The following is an 18,658-nucleotide window of genomic DNA, read 5'->3' as shown; positions in this document are numbered from 1 at the left end:
ATGTACCTGGAATAGTTCTGGTGGCACTTGATCCATCCCTTGTGTCATTGCAGTTTCATACAGCAGGCCTAGACACTTTTCCAGCTCGGCCACGTGTTCTTTTACAGCCATGCCAATCTCCGGTTTACCTACAAAAACAAACATTCTCCTGCAAGGCTCTCTAGAATTTACAATTTTTACCTAAAAATTCTTCCTGAGGCACATCAGACATCACAGCCATATCCTGCAAGGACACTATGGTTCTCTTCAAATTGTCCAGACCGTGTTCCGACTCCGTTTGCATGAGGAGATGCGTTTCGTCCATCACTTGCTGATGCATTACGGCCACATTGTACTGCAAATGTTCCAAAAGGCTTTTCAGTTCGGTCCGTTGTGGTACTCCTGGAGTCAACATAACGAAATCCAGAGCCTCTATGATACGGTCCTCAATCATCTCTAATGGGACCACGCAATGTTGCAGCCTCATCCTGTCTTCTTCAGTTAATTCTTCTTTGTTTCTTCTCAGCAGCTCGTCGTTAGTAATTTCGTAGAGAGCTAAAGCGTGGGGTAGAAGCGGTTCCAGAATCAGTCTGGCACTGGGGTCTACTGCGACCTTTTGCAAGTCTGTCAATGTTTTCTTGGTATCTTCTAATAAAGCATCTGGAACCTACAAGAGTTTTTCATGATTTTTCAATATTTAATTTAATAATGGCAAATTTACCACTGTGAGAGATGATTCCTCCAATATAACCACCACATTATCACTTGATAATAGCTGTTCAGCATGAGGGTACTGCTGCTCTAGTTCAATAATATTCTCCCTGACGCTTTCGATTCTTTCTTTTAAAATGTTATATAACTCCTTTAATTCACCTGCAAGTGCAAATATTTGCGATATTTTTGATGAAACCCCAAGCAAATCCTTACCTGGCTCCATTGCGGCTGTATCTTCTACAATACCTTCCTCCATAATTCCTAAAACCACAGCACAATCACGCAGCACACTGATGTCGCTTGATGGAGTTAAGTCAGTGACGAAGTTATTCAAGAGATTTATGTGTTGGGAGAGGTTTTCGAGGACTGATACTACTGATTCTGTCTTGTTTTCTCCAGCCTGAAAGATAAGAGAGCACAGTAGAATTAGCTTTTAGAATCTTTCCTTCATCTTTCTAACTCTAACTCCATATTCAATATTCCATTTTCTAATTATGTCCAATGTTGAATTAATAAAGTCAATGCTGCATTAATGTTTTTTTTGCTGGAAGCAGAATCTACAGTTTTTAAGTAGAAAGATACATGGTCTCTTCAAAAAAAAGCTTTACTAAAAAGAAATGGAAAAAAAAATCTGACTCTACATCTAGTGGTCCATCTATCTATCTCTTCCAAATTGAGTTTACAGTTTACACATCAGTAAGTAGAGGCATGGATTTTAGTAATGTTTTTAATGGAAGAATCTAGAGCAAAAATGTTAAATGAGTTATAATCCAAGCTTTCAGGTAGCTTGCCACTTGGACATGGTTGAAAATAACTTAAATAAAAAACGGTTCGGATGCATAGATTTTACCCATTTTTTAATAGGGTCTTAGAAATATTCCAAAGAAACTTTTAAACTAAAAATTAAACAAGTCGGAGCACTAAAAGTGGAGTTATGACCGTAGTTACTTGAAACTGCTTTGCCTCTTGGATATGGTTTTCAAGAACTTGGATAAGAAAGCTTCTGATGCATGGATTTTAGTGATTTCTTTTATACAAGCTTAAGAATATTCCAAGGAAATCTAAGAGCAAAAATTAAGCAAATCGTAGCACTGGTAGTGGAGTTATGACCTAAGTTACCTGAAACTGTACAGTCTTTTGGACATGGTTTCCAATAACTTAAATAAAAAAGTTTCTGATGCATGGATTTTAGTGATTTTTAATTAAAAGTTTAAGATTTTAATGATTTCTTAAACGTAGGCTTAAGAACATTCCAAAGAAACTTTTAAAGTAAAAATGAAGCAAATCAGAGCACTAAAAGAGGAGTTATGATCTAAGTTACCTGAAACTTCCTTTCCTCTTGGACATGGTTTCCAAGATGATGTAAAATGGTCTCTTATTAAAAAGAGAGCTTTAAATAGAGAAACAGAAAACTACAAATCTCTCTCATGAAACTTCTAAAGAACTTGTGAAGTTTGTGCACATAAACACTCAATCAATGTTCAATGTTCGTTAGCAATTAGCTACATGCAATAGCAATAGCTTGCATATCAGCAAAAAAATCCTTAGATGATATTCTTTTCAGAGTCAGATTCAAAGGCAAGAAAGAAAAAAATAAGAAACTGTTGAAGAACTTTTAAAGTCTTATCAAATATAAACTTTTGTGGTAAAGCTCGAAAGGTCAAATCCATCAAATTTATCTCTGGTTTTCTCAAAGGTAATCTTTAGATCAAAATGGAGTATATTACAAGACAATTTAAGCTTCATTCCTCAAAATCAGATGTACCTTTCTGTAACCATATCTTTCTCACTCTAACTCTACGTTTAATGGCCCATATTTCTGATTCTATGTTCAATAGTGTTCGTTCGAAAAAAACCTATTTTGCATCTCAACAAGAAGAACTCCAAAGGATACATAAAGAAAACTAAAAAAGTCTTTAAGGAAACTCTTGAAGAACTTGTAAAGCCTGATCAAACTCTTGAGGTAAACCGCGAAAGGTTTCAACAGCATTACGATCACCACACTCAAATCTACATATTTAAAAAGAAATTTGTAGGTTTTTAAAACTCACCTTTATCACCGTGGTGGCCAAATCCTTCTGTAAACTAGCCAACTGTCTCAGCGCCTCCAACACAGCAGTATCCCTAATATTCCCTTCGGCAGTCTCAATGTTAAAGAGCAAATCAGCCACTGCTTGCGAAGTATCTGTGAAAACAATTTGACTGACTTGCTCAAACACATCTTTGAAGATTTCTTGTGATTTTTCTTCAGGCTTATCGGTGCCAATGCTGGTAGGTTCTGAGGATGCTAAGTTAGCTCGCAGCCTGCAAACGTTTCATTTAATAAAAGCCGAACTGAGTTTTTGAATGTAAGGTGACCTGGTTAAAGATGTGATGATATCCTCAATAGCTCCAGCAAAACTTTCAAGTACGTTCATGCAAATAACCCCGGAGTGACGATCTCCCGGTTCCTGATTTTTTATGACGTTAAGGCCTCGTGTTATCTCACTCACTGGGGTGGTTAATTTATCCAAGACCGCCAATCTTAGTTCTTGCGACATTGATTTTTCCCCCGCGTATCTCATTGCCTAAAAAACTTACATCTAAGCAAATGAACAGTTGTTAGATCTAATCTTACCTGTTTCTCAGTAACTTTCTTCTCTTTTATCAATAGTTTGATCGGTTCAGCTAATTTTTCCAAAATGGCTTCGCTGAGGTGGGTATACATCTGATCAGGATCTTCGTAAGCTATGGTACGTTCTAGACTCTCAAGATTTTCTACAGAAAAAAAGCATTGAAAAGTCAAGCAGCGAGACGACTTAAGCCATCATACCTTTAATTTGCAAAGTTGGAATCATAAATTTGGAAATGATGTCAGCATCTTGAGCTAAGGAAGAGGGATCAGAGCTGCTTAAGGTCTCCTGTTTTATAGCTTGGTGGCCTTCTATCAGAATCATTTCGGATTTTTTTAATTCGCTTTTGATTTCCTTTAAAGTGATGCACACTTCTTGAATTATTTTTGATGGAGTGATGCGCCCTGACGCCTATGGATAAAAACACTCTTAGCTATGGCAATTTGGCATCAATCAAATAAAACAGTTCAAATGCAATAAAGCAAAATGCTATTTTTACCTTAGTCCTATCCAGTTCTTTTTCAATCAAAGCAACTTTTTCAACATCACTCAATCCTTTTATAAGTTCTTCGGCCGTCTTCTCCAAAATACTGTTGCAGGTTCGCTGGATCAACGTATGCTCCCGCCCTTTCATTGCCACACATTTTTCCACTACCCCCAAACTCTTTTGCAAGTCAAATATTGGAGGAGCCAGCAGCTCCACTATAGAAATCTCTTTGCTCAACTGAAATATTTAATTATAAGTAGGAAGATATTTTTAATCCCAAACGCTTATACCTCAACCCCTTCTTTTTGCTCTAAACTCTCAAAAACCGTTTGCAAATCCTTAATTGGTTGGCAAATACTCTTTAATACTTCCAAGCTACGATCAGCAGCAGCAGAAGTTGATTTAAGAGCAGACTTTTCTAAAACCTCTTCTTCAACACCACACAACTTACTCTCCAAGTTCTTTAAAGTTTCCCTTAACTCCTCGATGACTTTACATTCTTGGGTTTTCAGTTCCATCTCTTTCTCTTCACGTTTTGCCAAATCAATCACCAAGCCGTCTTCACGTTCTCCAAGGATGTCTCTATGAACATCAGGAGAATCCAGACTGACCGTTGGTCTTATTGTGCCTCGTCTAAATCCATCTTTAGACATCTCGTCTGAACTTTGAGATGATCGTCTTTTGCGTCGTTTGATTTCTTGGCTCTCGCTAATGTTCACTCTCAAATCTGATCCAATTTCATGAGTTGTTCTTGGAGTTAATGGGCGTCTTGCTTCGTCTTGCAAAGCTTCTTCGTCTGGAAGGCTGGTGGTTTCTGTTATAGCAGCCACCTTATCATAAAGAGATGATGATAAAAAAGATGTTAAAGAAGATGGAAAAAGATAAGCTTACTTGAAATGCCCTGTCTTCTTCTGGACGAGTTCTGTCGGAGCTCATAGCACTCTCGAAGTCTCCATAACTCTCGCTGTCCAGCTCTGCAGCACCTGCTAAGCTTTCATTATTGGAGTCTAAGGAGATATTCTTGGAGAGGCTGTAGTAGCTGTTGCTCTTTTGAGAATCACCTTTTCTCGGTGGTCTTTTCGGGCCATCCCCGCTGCTTGATGTTAAGTCAATTTTCAGTTTTTCTGAGGTGACTGATGATAGTGGTTGGCCTAAAATGATTTATTCAACCAACAGTTACGATGGTTTATACAAATTCTTTACCAGCTTCAGTAATGGAATATATTTCTTCCACATCTGCTTCAGTTCGTAAGTCTTCATCTGCTGTGACGAAGTATTCATCAGAAACGTCAACCACTACTGCTTCCATTAAAAGGTTGCCAGAAGTGGAAGACTCCTTAATGAATCTCAACGGGGGCAGCTCAACAATGTTGTGTTCTTAAAACAAAGTTTTAGAAGTACGCAATTAAATATTAAGACCTCGCTTACCAGAGACATGTTCTGACAGTTGCTCCGCATACATCTCAACAATCTGCAACGCCTCCTCCTCAGTAAGATCGGGAGTTTCATACAAAGAAACAGAAACTTCTTTGCCATCAAACGAAAAGGAGACTTCTCCAGTGCCGATGGTCAACGACTGATCACCAGCAGTATCATACATTTGCGACGTACGTTCTTCATGAATCGTAGACAAGGATGGCTGTCTGGCCAGCTCTAACCTTTCTTGTTGCCTGGCCTTTTGGTCTTCGAAGCCTAGCAACGAGGCTGAGCTAGCTACGGTACCCATACAATTGCTAGCTTCGCAAGTGTAAGTGCCCAAAGAGCAAGTTCCATCTTCACCAGAGGTGATTCTATGGATATCTCCAGGTTTCAACTCGACACCGTCTTTATACCATTTTAGTACTGGCTGCGGTATTCCGATTACTTTACATTCCAAGTTGACAGCTCCTTCCTGGAATTTAAATTTTAATAAATGATGTTTTAAATTAGAGTGAGTTTTTTTTACCTCAGAAAGTACTGCTCTAAGACACTCCAGAAATTTGGGTTTCTTGAAATGCTTGGGTATGATCAGTCTTAGGAAGCAGGAAGTGACAGAGTGGCCAAACTCGTTGGTGGCCACGCACTTCCATTCTGCTTGGTCATTGAACTCCAGTTGCCTGATATCCAGGTGGCAAAGTCCAAGGTGTTCTCTTACTACGATATATTTATCTGGATCTGTGTCAATATGTTGGTCGTCCCTGTACCAAGAGAGGGTTGGTACTGGTGTAGTTGCACTAACTAAATGAGAGAATTCAGTTATTGTCATATAGTTGGTCAATTCATGAGATCGGAATGATGGTTCATCAATATCTAGTTACTTTCAATAATAAAAAATTTAATGAATCGACTTATTAAATGTATAGATTTTGACTTAAGATTTAAGGCATTTGAAAATGAAGACATCAAGGCTAAGAATTGAATTAACTTCTTAAGTAGTTTGAAGAATATTTTAACAATTAAAATAACTGTCTTCTAGGTAATTATCTAGCAGCTGATTCAGTATCTGGAGATTTTTGGCAATGAGTCTGGAGATGCAATGATATAATTAAATATCCCAAAATTTTTGGTTGAATGGTTGTCAAACCAGTCGTTGGCATTAGAACCCAAGACATCAATCAGATTATAGTGAATAATCAACTTAATCACATACCATGCACAGTAAACCTAAAAGACTCATTGATTTTAGCTTCTCCACTCTTAAGTCCAAGAAGGAACTTGGGTGCTTGACTCGCTGAAATCAACTGAGCTCTTTCCTCATCATTAAGCTGACTCTCGATGTCTTCCACAGTCAGTTCTGCTGAACTTCGTGCCTCCCCCATGCAGTTTTTGGCTATACAGCAGTAAGACCCTGGAAAAGCCTGATTACTCCAGAGTTATAAAAAGCAAAAGAAAATTACCTAAAGAATTAGTTCCTGTAAGTTGATATACATCTCCAGGCTTAAGTTCTTGTCCATCCTTAAACCATCTTAGAAGTGGAGTGGGCGAACCAACCACTTTACACTCAAAGGACACCAGTCCTTCTTCTGTTAATACTGCTTTTAATGTGTCCAAGAATCTTGGTTTCTTGAAGTGTTTTGGAACTAAAAGTGCCTAGGTTCAGTACCTTGGGATGATTTTTATAAATTACTTACTTATCATATTAATATCACAAGTGGAAATAGAAATGGCCCCATCTTCGCTGGTAGCCACGACCTTCCATTCACCTTGGTCTTCGGCTTCCGTAGGGCGCACCTCTAATATGTATCCTCCTAAGCCATCTGCCAAACATTTGTACCTGCCATTTGGCAATTGGTCATCGATTTTACCTTGGGAATTGTACCACAAGATGGATTTGGGCCATGGTGGTACAGATACTATAAAACACTTTATGAATCAACTACAATATTCTGTAGAATAAACCTTACCTTGGCAGGATAACGTTAACGGATCGCCAATTTTAATTTCTTCGTTTGTCAAGTCTCGTTTGAAGATCGGTGGGGGTCCAACTGGTATCGGACTACAACCACCAAAATGTAAACGGTTTTACTTTTGCTGCTTCTACTTACCTTTCAAAGCTCCTCGCTCCGGAGTGTTCGACCACATGGACCCTAGAACTGGATATGGCTGTTCCCATACAATTCGTCGCCTCGCAAAGGTAAGTTCCCAAAGAAGTTGGGTCGTCGTTCGGGTCCGCTGTGAGTGCAAACACGTCACCTGGTCTAATTTCTCTACCATCTTTAAACCTTTAAGAAAACGCATTAAAAAATTTGGTAAGCTTTTGCAGACTCGCATGCTTACCATCTTAAGAGTGGCGTAGGGACACCCACCACTTTACACTCCAAAGCAACGGTCCCTTGATTGGTTAATATCGCTTTTAAGTCTTCGATGAATTCAGGTGACTTGTATGTTTTGGGGACTAAAAGGCACAATTAATTAAACGTTGGTGTATTAAATGGCATTAAAGGAATTACCAAGAACGTTCAGGTGGCAGCCAGAAGTTGATGCCCCCATGACGTTTCGAGCCTCACAGAGCCATCTTCCTGAGTCTTCGGTGGTGACTGGAGCAATATCGATGCAGTGAAAGCCTCCTTCGTTGATCAACCGGTATCTATCGGTTTCTTTGACCAATTGGTCGTTTTTCAGCCATTTTATCTATGACATTTTTTTCAAATTATGTTTTGGGAATTTTAAAGCCATATGGCATCAACGTTTATGGGCAAATGTGTTCTGTAGAACGGCCATAGAGAGTGGGAGTTAAGAATAGGGAGGAGTCGTGTTAGCGCCGTTGCAATTTAATGTAAGAAGTAGATTATTTTAGTTCATAGCCAGTGGAAACTGCGTTTATATATTCTTAAAGGTGATTGTGCTGTTAATAAATTTTCCTATTAAATAAAACTGCAGTCGTTTCAAAACTAATTGTTAAAGCAAATGACCAGTCTATAAATAAAAAGCTGCGGTTTGGATCAGCATTTATTTTCAAGGGAATTATAAACACAACATAATGTGGCCATGTGTCCGGTTAATTTTTTTTCGAAAGGCATTGATCTATGCCAAATTGTTTTATGTAACTGGTGGTGAATCAACAAATTTTATGTGTGCATCCGTAATTTACAATTGAGATACAGGTTTTATATGCGTTATAAATCACCTAATATATTTGCGAAATTAATCATTGTTTAAACATGTACTATTTCAGAGATGTCATGAGAAGAACTGAGATGTGTATACATGCTTCCTGGACTATCAAAAAGCATTAGAAAAAGTCCAAAATGGAAAACTAGTATATAGAGATGGAAGACTAGTAAAGAAAAATTATTATCTACTCTAATTGGGGCTAAACAGGACATATACAAATAGAAATTAATGACAGCGATGTAATCGACATATAAAGAGGAGTATGACAAGGATCTAACCTCTCACCCTATTATTTAATCTGTAGTCAGAAGAGGTATCTCATAACGAAAGTAAGAATACTTCGCTGTTACGTGTTCCCAGTTTTATGGAGCAGAATCATGGACACTCAATACTCCACAGAAAACCTTAAGGCATTTGAGATATTGCTATATCGGCGAATACTTAAAATACATTGAACAGCCTACATCAGTCCTCAAAAAAAAATAAAAAGAGGTATTGAGATGATAAAGAAGATCAAGACTAGGAAGCTTGAGTACTTAGGAATGGGAAACACTATGAGCTCCCACAGCTGGTTCTCCAGGGTAGTATCCCAGGACGAAGAGGATTTGGCATGAGGAGAATCTCTTAGTTAAAGAATTTGAGAACTTCGTTTGATGATACTACAACGACCGGCCTTTCCACAGCAGCTATTTCCAAGGTTCAAATTGCAATGATGATCGCTAATATGGACGAAACGAAAGTTAACGAAAGAACACTCGGGAAAGAAGAAATCCTTGCTTACCGTTACATCAGAACTACTCCTAATCTCAACCAGAAACCTCGTCCTCGTACCAACTTTAACAGAGAGGTCGTGTAGTCTCCTGAGAAATGCCGGAGGCTCATCTTCCACTTCTGATCCCTGGCTCACTCTAAGCTCGAGATCACGCGATGATGTCCCAGTGGGTGAGGAGGCGTTTACTCTGCAAAAAAATGCTTTGTATTGGCATGCAAAGTGACTGAAATGTATGGTATAGTACCTGTATATTCCAGCATCTGTCCTCTGGACATTGTCCAGAGCGAGCTGGACAGTGTTGCCGGTGACTTGAAGTCGTCTTCGACGGTCGGGTGCGATCGGGGCGCCATCTTTTGACCTAGAAAGTTTCACAACTTCTTAAATAACCGTTTTGGGAAGTATTTAATTTTTTAAGAATCCTACTACTTGTTGCATGATATGGCAACAGCGGTGAGCGGTTGATTAGTACGCACGATTGATTGAGTAGATCAATTTTTTTGTAATTCTTGTCTTATATTTTTATCTATAATAGTTTTTGATATAGTCCGGTTTTAGTGGGAGTAGGTAATTGACTAGAAGGATTTTTGAACTGTCAACTAGATTAAAAGCCCGATACTTGCACAATTTTATACTTTAAATCAGATTTATTAGGCACTTTTTTTTAACTTAACGCAACTTGTCTCATATTTTTATCTATATTGGTTTTTGAGATAATTAAGTTTTAGTGGGACTGGGTTGACTAGAAACAAATGATTTTTGAAATGTCAATTGGAGTGATATCCGGATAGCTTTAAAAGTTCTGGTAGAATATCTTTATATGTACTTTACACAAGATTTATTAAGCACTTTTTTCTTAATTTAATACAGTTTATATCATATTTTTATCTATAATAGTTTTTCAGATAATCAAGTTTTAGTGGGACTAGGTTAGCTAGAAGTGAATGTTCTTTGGACTGTCAACTGGAGCGAACGGCGGATAACTATAAAAGTTCTGCTTGGATATTTTTATACTTTAAATAAGATTAAATTTTTTAAGCACTTTTTTCTTAATTTAACGAAAGCTGTCTTATATTTTTATCTATAATAATTTTTGCGATATTTTAATTTTAGTAGATCTAGATTGGCTAGAAGCGCATGTTCTTTGAACTGTCAACTAAAGATTAATGCAAATATCTTTTCTCTCAATTTATCGCAGTTTATTACATTTTTTTATCTATAAGTTTTGAGATATTGTAATTTTAGTCGGTTTGCTAGATACGAGTTAACTGCCAGTCAAAAATGGTCAATGAGTGAACGTTTTTATCGAATGAACCTATAAGCCATAAAAATTTCAAAAGTTAACATACCGTATAATCAAACACTTATAAATAGTATTTAAGGCGTTGTATATCTACGAATAGTTTTCATAGTCCCCTAATTTCTATTTTCAACATACCAAAGATCTATTTTAAAATTAGAATTTAATAAGTATGGTCTATCTAGATTTAGCTTAAAACAATATTGGCCTATACGCTTTATCTGAGACGCAGAAGGCGCATGTTATATTTATTTCATTTTTATTTAAAAGAAAAATATATAATATATAATGATAAAGATGAACTAAAGGATTGATTGTCGGTTGATACGCTACTGGATCAGAGTAAATACTAACGCCAGATGGGTTTCTGAATTTGGAACATATTGACTTACGAAAATATGTTGGATATTTTTGGGTCAATAGAGTTGCAATAATATTATGCATTTTTGAGGTAGATGTTTGTTTTTTTTTGAATAAAAATAGAAATGTATCAGCTCAAAAAAATTTTCTTCTTTTTTTTTGCCAAATATCTGCCATGGAGTTGAACTAGTTGGGGTTTTAATTAATTGCCCAATAAGCACTATATTACTTAATACCTTATTAAAAAACATAATTAATATTTACAAGTAATTTCTTCAAGACGTGCTGTTATATAAGGAGGAGATGTATATCCTAAACTTCTTAACTTTTGAAATACTGGGTGGAAAAGTTAAAAAATATATTAAATTTTAATAACTATAATAATTACATTATAAAAAAGTTTTTATATGACAAGTAAATACAGAATATGTACTTAATTTTAAAGTGACTAAAACGGATTTGCCTCGGCAATGTTAATGTCAACTCTACTTTTATTGACAATGCAATACGAAGAAGGAATATTCCGTCAATTCCATGGCATAGAAATGAAATATTTAAACATTAATTTTATTACAATGGAGCATCGTATATTAATTCATTTAAGATTACTAATTATTCCGGATGTTTTTTTTTTCTATTTGATGTTTTTTCCAAATATGCATAATTTTATTAGACTTGTTGAGTAATGCTTTTATGAATTATAATATAATTATTCTTACTGAATAATATTCTGTGTCTATCAAAACACTTATAATCTAAGATATATTATGGGTTAATAACGTTTGATTTTTTTCTTATTAGATGCACTGTTTTTGATTGGAATAATTAAAATTGCTTCATAGTGTAGTACTGACTAATAATGTTTGAAAACATACCTCTATAATTATCCTGGCATAAATGTCGTTTTTAATAATGTCAGTAGCTGGTGATTTAAGGTAAGTTTTGGTAAAAAAAAGTCGCACGGCAGCGTAATTTATTTGATTTTTAAGGGTATTATATTGAAGTTAATTTAACTGTAATTTTTGTTGTTTTTTTCAGTAAATATGGTTAATCTTACAAATGCGGAAATGGCGCCAATGCATTACGTATATGGCCCCGGTGACGCTAATGAAGCTAAACACATTTATCAGAAAAGGTATCCTAATACTGACTTACCAAACTGATAGTTTCAAGAAAAGTCCTTCAACCGTCAGAGCTCCTATTAATCTCCTCTAATTGAGGACGTAGTGTTTCAAGAAATCGAAGAACATCCCAAGATGAATAATGGAAGATCGCTTGAAATGTGAATATTTGTCATAAGTACCGGCATTATTTACCAGACATTTTCCACAGCGTGTAAACTAAATCTATCAGTGTAAAATCCGGAGTTTTAGTTAAAAATTTTGTTCATAGACATGTTGTTCCATTTCAGTTTATTGGTCCGAAACCATTAAGCTAATCGTTAACCTCATCAATGGCCAGCAAGACCTCCTGATTTCAACAGTTTTTTATTTATTTTTATGGAGGTATCTTAAGACTCTAGTGTATAAAACTCGAGAGAGAGCGAATAGACTCGTATGAAACTATCCGAAATATACCGGGAATATTTTACCGTCTGGATAATTTCATGCGTAGACAGGCGAAAGCATACCTATTAAAGGAGGGTGGTCACTTCGAACAATTTTATAAATAGTGTTAGTATTATTAATAATTAATTCGCCATTTTTTACCATGGCATTATTATGGGTGATACTGAATACATTCATTTTTCTATGCATATATTTTTTTCTTTTTATTGTTAATTAATAAGAGGATCAATTGTATAAGATATAAATTAAGTGCGTTACTGGGCAATGGATCTTAACTTAACTTCACCAAAGACTTTATTTTGACTTTATTCTTATTATAAACCTTGTGCCCTTGCTTGATCTGCTTAATGAGGCTGACCTTTTTATCCTGGCAAGATAATTACATTACTGCTGGTAATAAATGTTTTTTCCCTCACAATTTGGATCATACATTTTTATTACATTCGGTTTTTTGTTTAATTAGTTTGTAAATGCTTTCAGTCGATGACAGTTCAAGCAGTCATGTTTGTGTGATCTGTAAAATATTCCACGTGGGAAAATAATGGTCAGTATGAAAACACTGTCATTAAACTGATTTTAATTTGTTTGATGTCCAATGACGTATGTGATATCTGGAAATTTTTCTCGGTTTTCCTTCGTGCACAAACGCCTTCTGGAAAACCAATAAAAACTGTTTAAAATTTTTTTTCATATCTCAAGATGGTGGTTGAATAATCAGGAATAATCCGGTTGACTGTTATCTTTTGGATACTTAGAGACCAATGCTAAATTTCTCGATATTTAAAAAAATATAATTAAAAATACCTGATAACGAGCCCCTAGATATTATATTACAGTCCCCTATACAGAGTGTTCCAACTCTATTTACACACCATTTTTTTTCGCCCCTGTATATGATATGAAAAGAAGTTAAGATAAAAAGAGTTTGTTTGTTTGTTTGTTGTCTCAAAAACAAAGTATTCATTGTCAAGTACGGTTCTTAAAATGGAAAGCCCTGTATAATTAAAATATTTTATATATAAATATTTTACCAAATTTTTGCTCTTCATTAAATTCTGCATAAAAAATATATAATATACTATGCGTCTACACTATTAAAACAGGTAAAAACGATTATAAAACTAGAAGAATAAAAAATCTTATAATAAATGTTCAAACAGCTGACCCTTCTCGGTTTGACAGAGTTCGTACTTTTTTATTAACTCATAGTGGTACAGGCTCTTCATATTACTTCTTCCCGAATTGCTCTACAAACACGTGTAATTTTCTTCTTTAAATCCTCCAAATTTCTTAGCTATTCAGTGTGAACTTGTCCCTTTAAATATCTACACAAGAAAAAATCTAACGGTGTTAAGTTAGGTGACCGGGCTGACTACCTGACAGGACTTCTATTTCCGATCCAGTACCTTCCAAATCTATCATCAAGTCCCAAAAATTCGAGGAAAGGAGAAAAATAAACTCTAGTAGTCTCACAAATGTAGCGTCTATTAATTTGGTTACGAGTTTCGCCTTACGGCATCATCAGACCTTTTAAGTACAATAACACACATTAAATACACTTATGATAATATAGTACAGGTAAACGTGAGATGGTAACTACATCGTGTATAGTTATTAACTCAATATTGTGAAGGAAATTAGATTCAATCTGCGAGTTATGAGGTGGTGCACCATTTTGTTGTAGCCACATATTACGTCGTTCTGTTAGAGGAACTTATTTCGAAAACCATCAATATTTCACGTATGGTGTAGTAATCATTTTCGACTTAGAATTAAATAAAGAGTAAAAATTTAGTAAAATATACAGGACGTTCCATTAAAAAAAAACTTACTTTTAAGAATTGCTTTGGTGAACGATTTTACACCAAAGCAACTGTATATTTAAAATAGTTCAAACAATACAAAAGAGTGTTATAAAATCATGTTAAAATATTACAAAAATATCGCACTGGCGGTCAAATAATCAGCATCAACAACATTTTATATCGCACATACTAGTTCAGCGGTCGAATAAGCAGCAACAAGCTAATGAACAAGCATTGTCATGAAGTAAAACGATTGTTATTTTTTTAAAGGAAAATGATGCGTCGAGCAAATAAAGATCAGGAGCAATAATCAGGAGATAAATTTTGCTAAAAAATTCATGAAGATTTAATAAAATATTTTTTATCTTAATAGTCTTTTTCAAAAATACAGACGCCATTGGTAGAGAAAATAAATATTTTTGTACATCAGACGGTACATCTTGATGCATACAAGACATGTGCCGTATTTCATAGGGATGTCTACAGTACTATCTTAGATTACTAAAAAAATGGTTTTTATGACATTCATGGGCCTTTTATTTTAATTGGGCCCATGAACAACCTCCTTAACTATTAAGGTAATATTTCTTATTTACTTTTTTAAGGAATATCCTGTATACCATTAAGACAGGTATTCTAATGTGTAGAGTTTGTAACGTATTTAGTAAAAAACAGAACATTTAAAATAGTAAAATAATAGAAATAAAGAAAGAAAAAAAATGTGCTATATTACGTAAGAATAATCTTATGTACAAGCATCCTATATACAAGCTAAAAAAACAAAACAAAAATACAATTTCAAAAATTGACAAAACAATTAACAAAATTAAACACAAGAAGACAAACTTTTTGAACATACTTGAATTGAAGATAACTAAATAAAACAATCAATTACTAAACAAAGGTAAACTTGTTGACAAAACTAGAGAAGAAAAAAGGAAAAAAAACTTTCCAACATGTCCAAGGTTAAAACCTATCATTAAAAAAGTCATCCAGGTTATAATATGCCTTAGCCAATAAAAGCGTCTTTAATTCTCTTTTAATTTTCTTAACATCCGATATATGTGTAACACATAGAGGAACATGATTGTAAATTTTTTTACTTATGTAAATTAATGAATTTTTGGTAAGGGAAGACGTAATAATAGGTACGGGAACATCATTTACACGACGAGTCAAATGGCCAGTGTCAAAGGGTAGTTTGGGAATTTCGTGAGTGAGAGCAGCTGTTTCTAAGATAAAGAGTGAAAAAAGAGTTAGGATTTTTTCAGAAACGAAGAGGGGTTTGCAAGAATCTCTTAACTTAGCAGAACATAGGTATCTAACTGCTTTTTTTGAATAACAAAGAAAATGTTAAGTAGCCCCTTATTGGTTAAACCCCAAAAAGGCAAGCCATACCGAATATGAGATACAATAAGTGAAAAGTACACTGAACGTGCAACCACCCTTCCCAGCTCTTGTTTTGCCATTCTTACTGCAAAACATCCAGAAGATAATTTCCCAGCTAAATGTAAAATATGATCTTCAAACCGAAGGCGACCATCGATGGTAATTCCTAGGAACTTGCAGCACTCTTTATTCTGCAAGAGGGAATTTTCGCCAAACATCAGACCCTGAACATCGCACTTAAACCCCATAATAGACGTCTTTCTTACATTAAACACAGGCCTGTTGGAAGTACACTACCCAGATTAAATCTGAAGGTCTTCAAGGATACAAGTCTTAATATAATCAGAATTTTTATGGCTCCATAGTATGGTGGTATCATCAGCAAACTGAACCACCTTCCCCTGCAGTTTCAATGTACACAAGTCATCCATATACAGTAAAAATAACAGTGGTCCCAACACTGAACCCTGGGGAACGCCGCATTTTAGGGATCTAGAAGCAGACAAACGCCCAGACACTGTAACCTTCTGAGTACGATTTGATAGATAGGAGTCAAGCCATCGCAACGCTACGCCCCTAAAACCATATTTATCGAGCTTAGATAACAGTATTCCATGATCCACACAGTCAAATGCTTTGGCTAGATCACAAAACACTGCCGCCGATGACTCTCCAGAATTCAAGGACACATAGACGCTCTCCAAAAAGCTAAAAACAGCATCATGAGTCCCTTTACCCGCTTGAAATCCAAACTGATTTGCAGACAAAATGCCATTATGATGTAAAAAGGACAAAATTCTGCTTTTTGCAAGTTTTTCAACTATCTTAGAGAGAGTAGACAAAATAGAAATGGAACGGAAATTACAAGGCTGATCCAAGTCTCCACCCTTATGAAGAGGGATAACCACTGCCTCTTTTAAACATGAAGGAAAAATGCCAATATGTAAAGAATTGTTTATGACAGAAACTAAAGCATTTAAGACTGAATCAGGCAAAAAGAGTAACAACCCCGAAGATATCCCATCAGCTCCAGATGATTTATGGTTTTTTAGGCGTTTGGTTTCATTTTTTACTTCGGTAAGATCGACAGAATGAAAGAAAAATGAATGCTCAACCGACACTTGTTGAAGATAGTGTAAGGGATCAATGTTACTACAAATGCCCTTGAGCAAGATATCATAATAATAGTCGTTTAAAATGTCAGGTCTTAACTCCGGTTCAGATACTTTTCTATGACAATGTCTAAAATCATTAATAATCGACCAACACTCTCTTTGCCTATTTGATGACATATAAAATAGGTCAATGCCAATTCTTATATTATACTCTCAGCCTAGGATATATAAAAATGGTTACGAGATGAGGTTTTTCGTACTTAATTAATAATAATAATGCAAAATAAGTTGATTCAAACTGTAATAAAAATTGTTATTTCGCTTCGATGGTAGATTTATAAACTTGACGGCACCAGTGACTAGAAAAAGCAAAAGTCGCGTAACTCTCATAAAAAAGTTGAAATAAAATCCGAAAAGTTCGAAACCGAAACTTAACATTCAAAACTATATTAGTTTGACGATTTAAAAAAATTAATATTGGGTTATTGTATTGCTTTTGCCTTAGTTCTATTGCCTGACTTTTTTACGCCAAACTTTTTCTAAATGACGGGCTAAAATATTGAGAAAATAACATTTTGATTGGTCAATTTAAACTGTTGCTACAACAGAAAAATATACTATAGATCACGTTGGACATCATCGTTTATAAATCTACCTATAAGCTACTTCATAAGTAGTCATCCCTCACTATCAAAAAATGCTTACCCTTGTGAAGTGCTTTCACAACAAGCAAGATGACGCCCTTTATCCGAGGAGCACTTACAACAGCTGCTCACTTTCTGTCCCATCACTCACTAATGTTAAACAACCTATACCGGTAGATTCTACAATAATTACTATCACGTGGAACGAAGTCCGATAATGTCATTCTTAAAATCCTTAGTAAACTCTCACGAAACACCTCTAACCTCTCTCAGCTATTTTTATTTATTAGTTGACGTTGCGAAAGTCAAGGTCTACTCAGTTTGGGATGTTGGCCAAGGGAGTTAGTGGGATAAAAAATATATATAATTGTTGAAAAGTTTCATAAAGGGGAAAGCAGCCATATTATTCAATTGTTTATTTAAATGCTCGAAGTTATTTTAGTGAAAGTTAAATAAACAGCTAGTTATTTAAGAGCTTAAAAATACCTAAATCATCGCCTATGTTCAATTTATCTCTAAATATTTGAAAATGTGTTCGAACCCGCCTCTTCATTAAACTGGGTCGAATTATTTGACATTTATACTATGATTTCGGAATGTGTTTCCACAAATATGCCAAGGTGATATTTAAGATGTAAGATTTAATTTCAACATTAAAACGCTTATCCCGCTCTTCATCCATCTCCATTTATAATTTTCCTACATATTTTAGATAAAATGTTAGATTTTAGAAAATATCCAATGACATAAACTAACAACTCCCACCAATGATGTGATGACACAGTTAAAGAAAGCAATGAATGTTTTTTTAGCGGCTATCATCGATTTAACCTTAATTTAACACATATATATATTTATATTTTTTATATATATATATTTTTTTTTGCTGATTATTCTTTATTAATGTTTTAACAATTTAACACCACCTTTAAGGCAATTAAGAACGATTTGAAAGCTTCCATATTGCTTATTCATTTACTCTCAGAATTCTCCTTCTTATTTCACATGAAATGTAAGAGATGTTTAATGCTAGGACACAGTTTAAATAATTATATTTAAGGATTTTTTATTAAAAAAAAATCCTTAATTAAATTAAAAATTCCAATAAATAAATTTTTGCGCTCTCAAATCAAGACAAAAAGTACACTAGAAAAAACTAAAAAAATTTCGTTACTTTTAATATAATACCTAACTAAAATTGATCAACCCAAACATAATCTTGTACATAATTTAAAAAAAGTTAATTCGAAAATTTATGAAGCTTCTACATTCATTATAGAAACTACAATTAATTTTTTAATCATTTGGCAACAACACCGTGGT

General features: G+C 34.9%; 1 protein-coding gene across 1 annotated transcript in view; it reads right to left on the bottom strand.

Moving 5' to 3' along the window:
• Positions 1 to 18,658, bottom strand: part of LOC126735716 (nuclear anchorage protein 1-like) — a 178,206-nt gene that overhangs the window by 143,568 nt on the left and 15,980 nt on the right. The window contains exons 3-25 of the mRNA XM_050439795.1: positions 9,402 to 9,515; positions 9,167 to 9,344; positions 7,722 to 7,902; positions 7,549 to 7,666; positions 7,317 to 7,493; positions 7,176 to 7,267; positions 6,903 to 7,124; positions 6,669 to 6,851; positions 6,422 to 6,619; positions 5,738 to 6,009; positions 5,221 to 5,683; positions 4,996 to 5,169; positions 4,684 to 4,943; positions 4,083 to 4,622; positions 3,805 to 4,029; positions 3,506 to 3,716; positions 3,311 to 3,450; positions 3,052 to 3,260; positions 2,745 to 2,997; positions 907 to 1,093; positions 701 to 852; positions 181 to 646; positions 7 to 128 (exon numbers count right to left, since the gene is read on the bottom strand). Of these exons, the coding sequence (XP_050295752.1) occupies positions 7 to 128; positions 181 to 646; positions 701 to 852; positions 907 to 1,093; positions 2,745 to 2,997; positions 3,052 to 3,260; positions 3,311 to 3,450; positions 3,506 to 3,716; positions 3,805 to 4,029; positions 4,083 to 4,622; positions 4,684 to 4,943; positions 4,996 to 5,169; positions 5,221 to 5,683; positions 5,738 to 6,009; positions 6,422 to 6,619; positions 6,669 to 6,851; positions 6,903 to 7,124; positions 7,176 to 7,267; positions 7,317 to 7,493; positions 7,549 to 7,666; positions 7,722 to 7,902; positions 9,167 to 9,344; positions 9,402 to 9,515 (5,137 nt within the window). The remainder of the gene's footprint in view (positions 1 to 6; positions 129 to 180; positions 647 to 700; positions 853 to 906; positions 1,094 to 2,744; positions 2,998 to 3,051; positions 3,261 to 3,310; positions 3,451 to 3,505; positions 3,717 to 3,804; positions 4,030 to 4,082; positions 4,623 to 4,683; positions 4,944 to 4,995; positions 5,170 to 5,220; positions 5,684 to 5,737; positions 6,010 to 6,421; positions 6,620 to 6,668; positions 6,852 to 6,902; positions 7,125 to 7,175; positions 7,268 to 7,316; positions 7,494 to 7,548; positions 7,667 to 7,721; positions 7,903 to 9,166; positions 9,345 to 9,401; positions 9,516 to 18,658) is intronic.

Source organism: Anthonomus grandis, chromosome 4 (assembly GCF_022605725.1).
Source record: "Anthonomus grandis grandis chromosome 4, icAntGran1.3, whole genome shotgun sequence".
NCBI lineage: Eukaryota > Metazoa > Arthropoda > Insecta > Coleoptera > Curculionidae > Anthonomus > Anthonomus grandis.
This window is presented reverse-complemented; position numbering and strand designations above follow the sequence as displayed.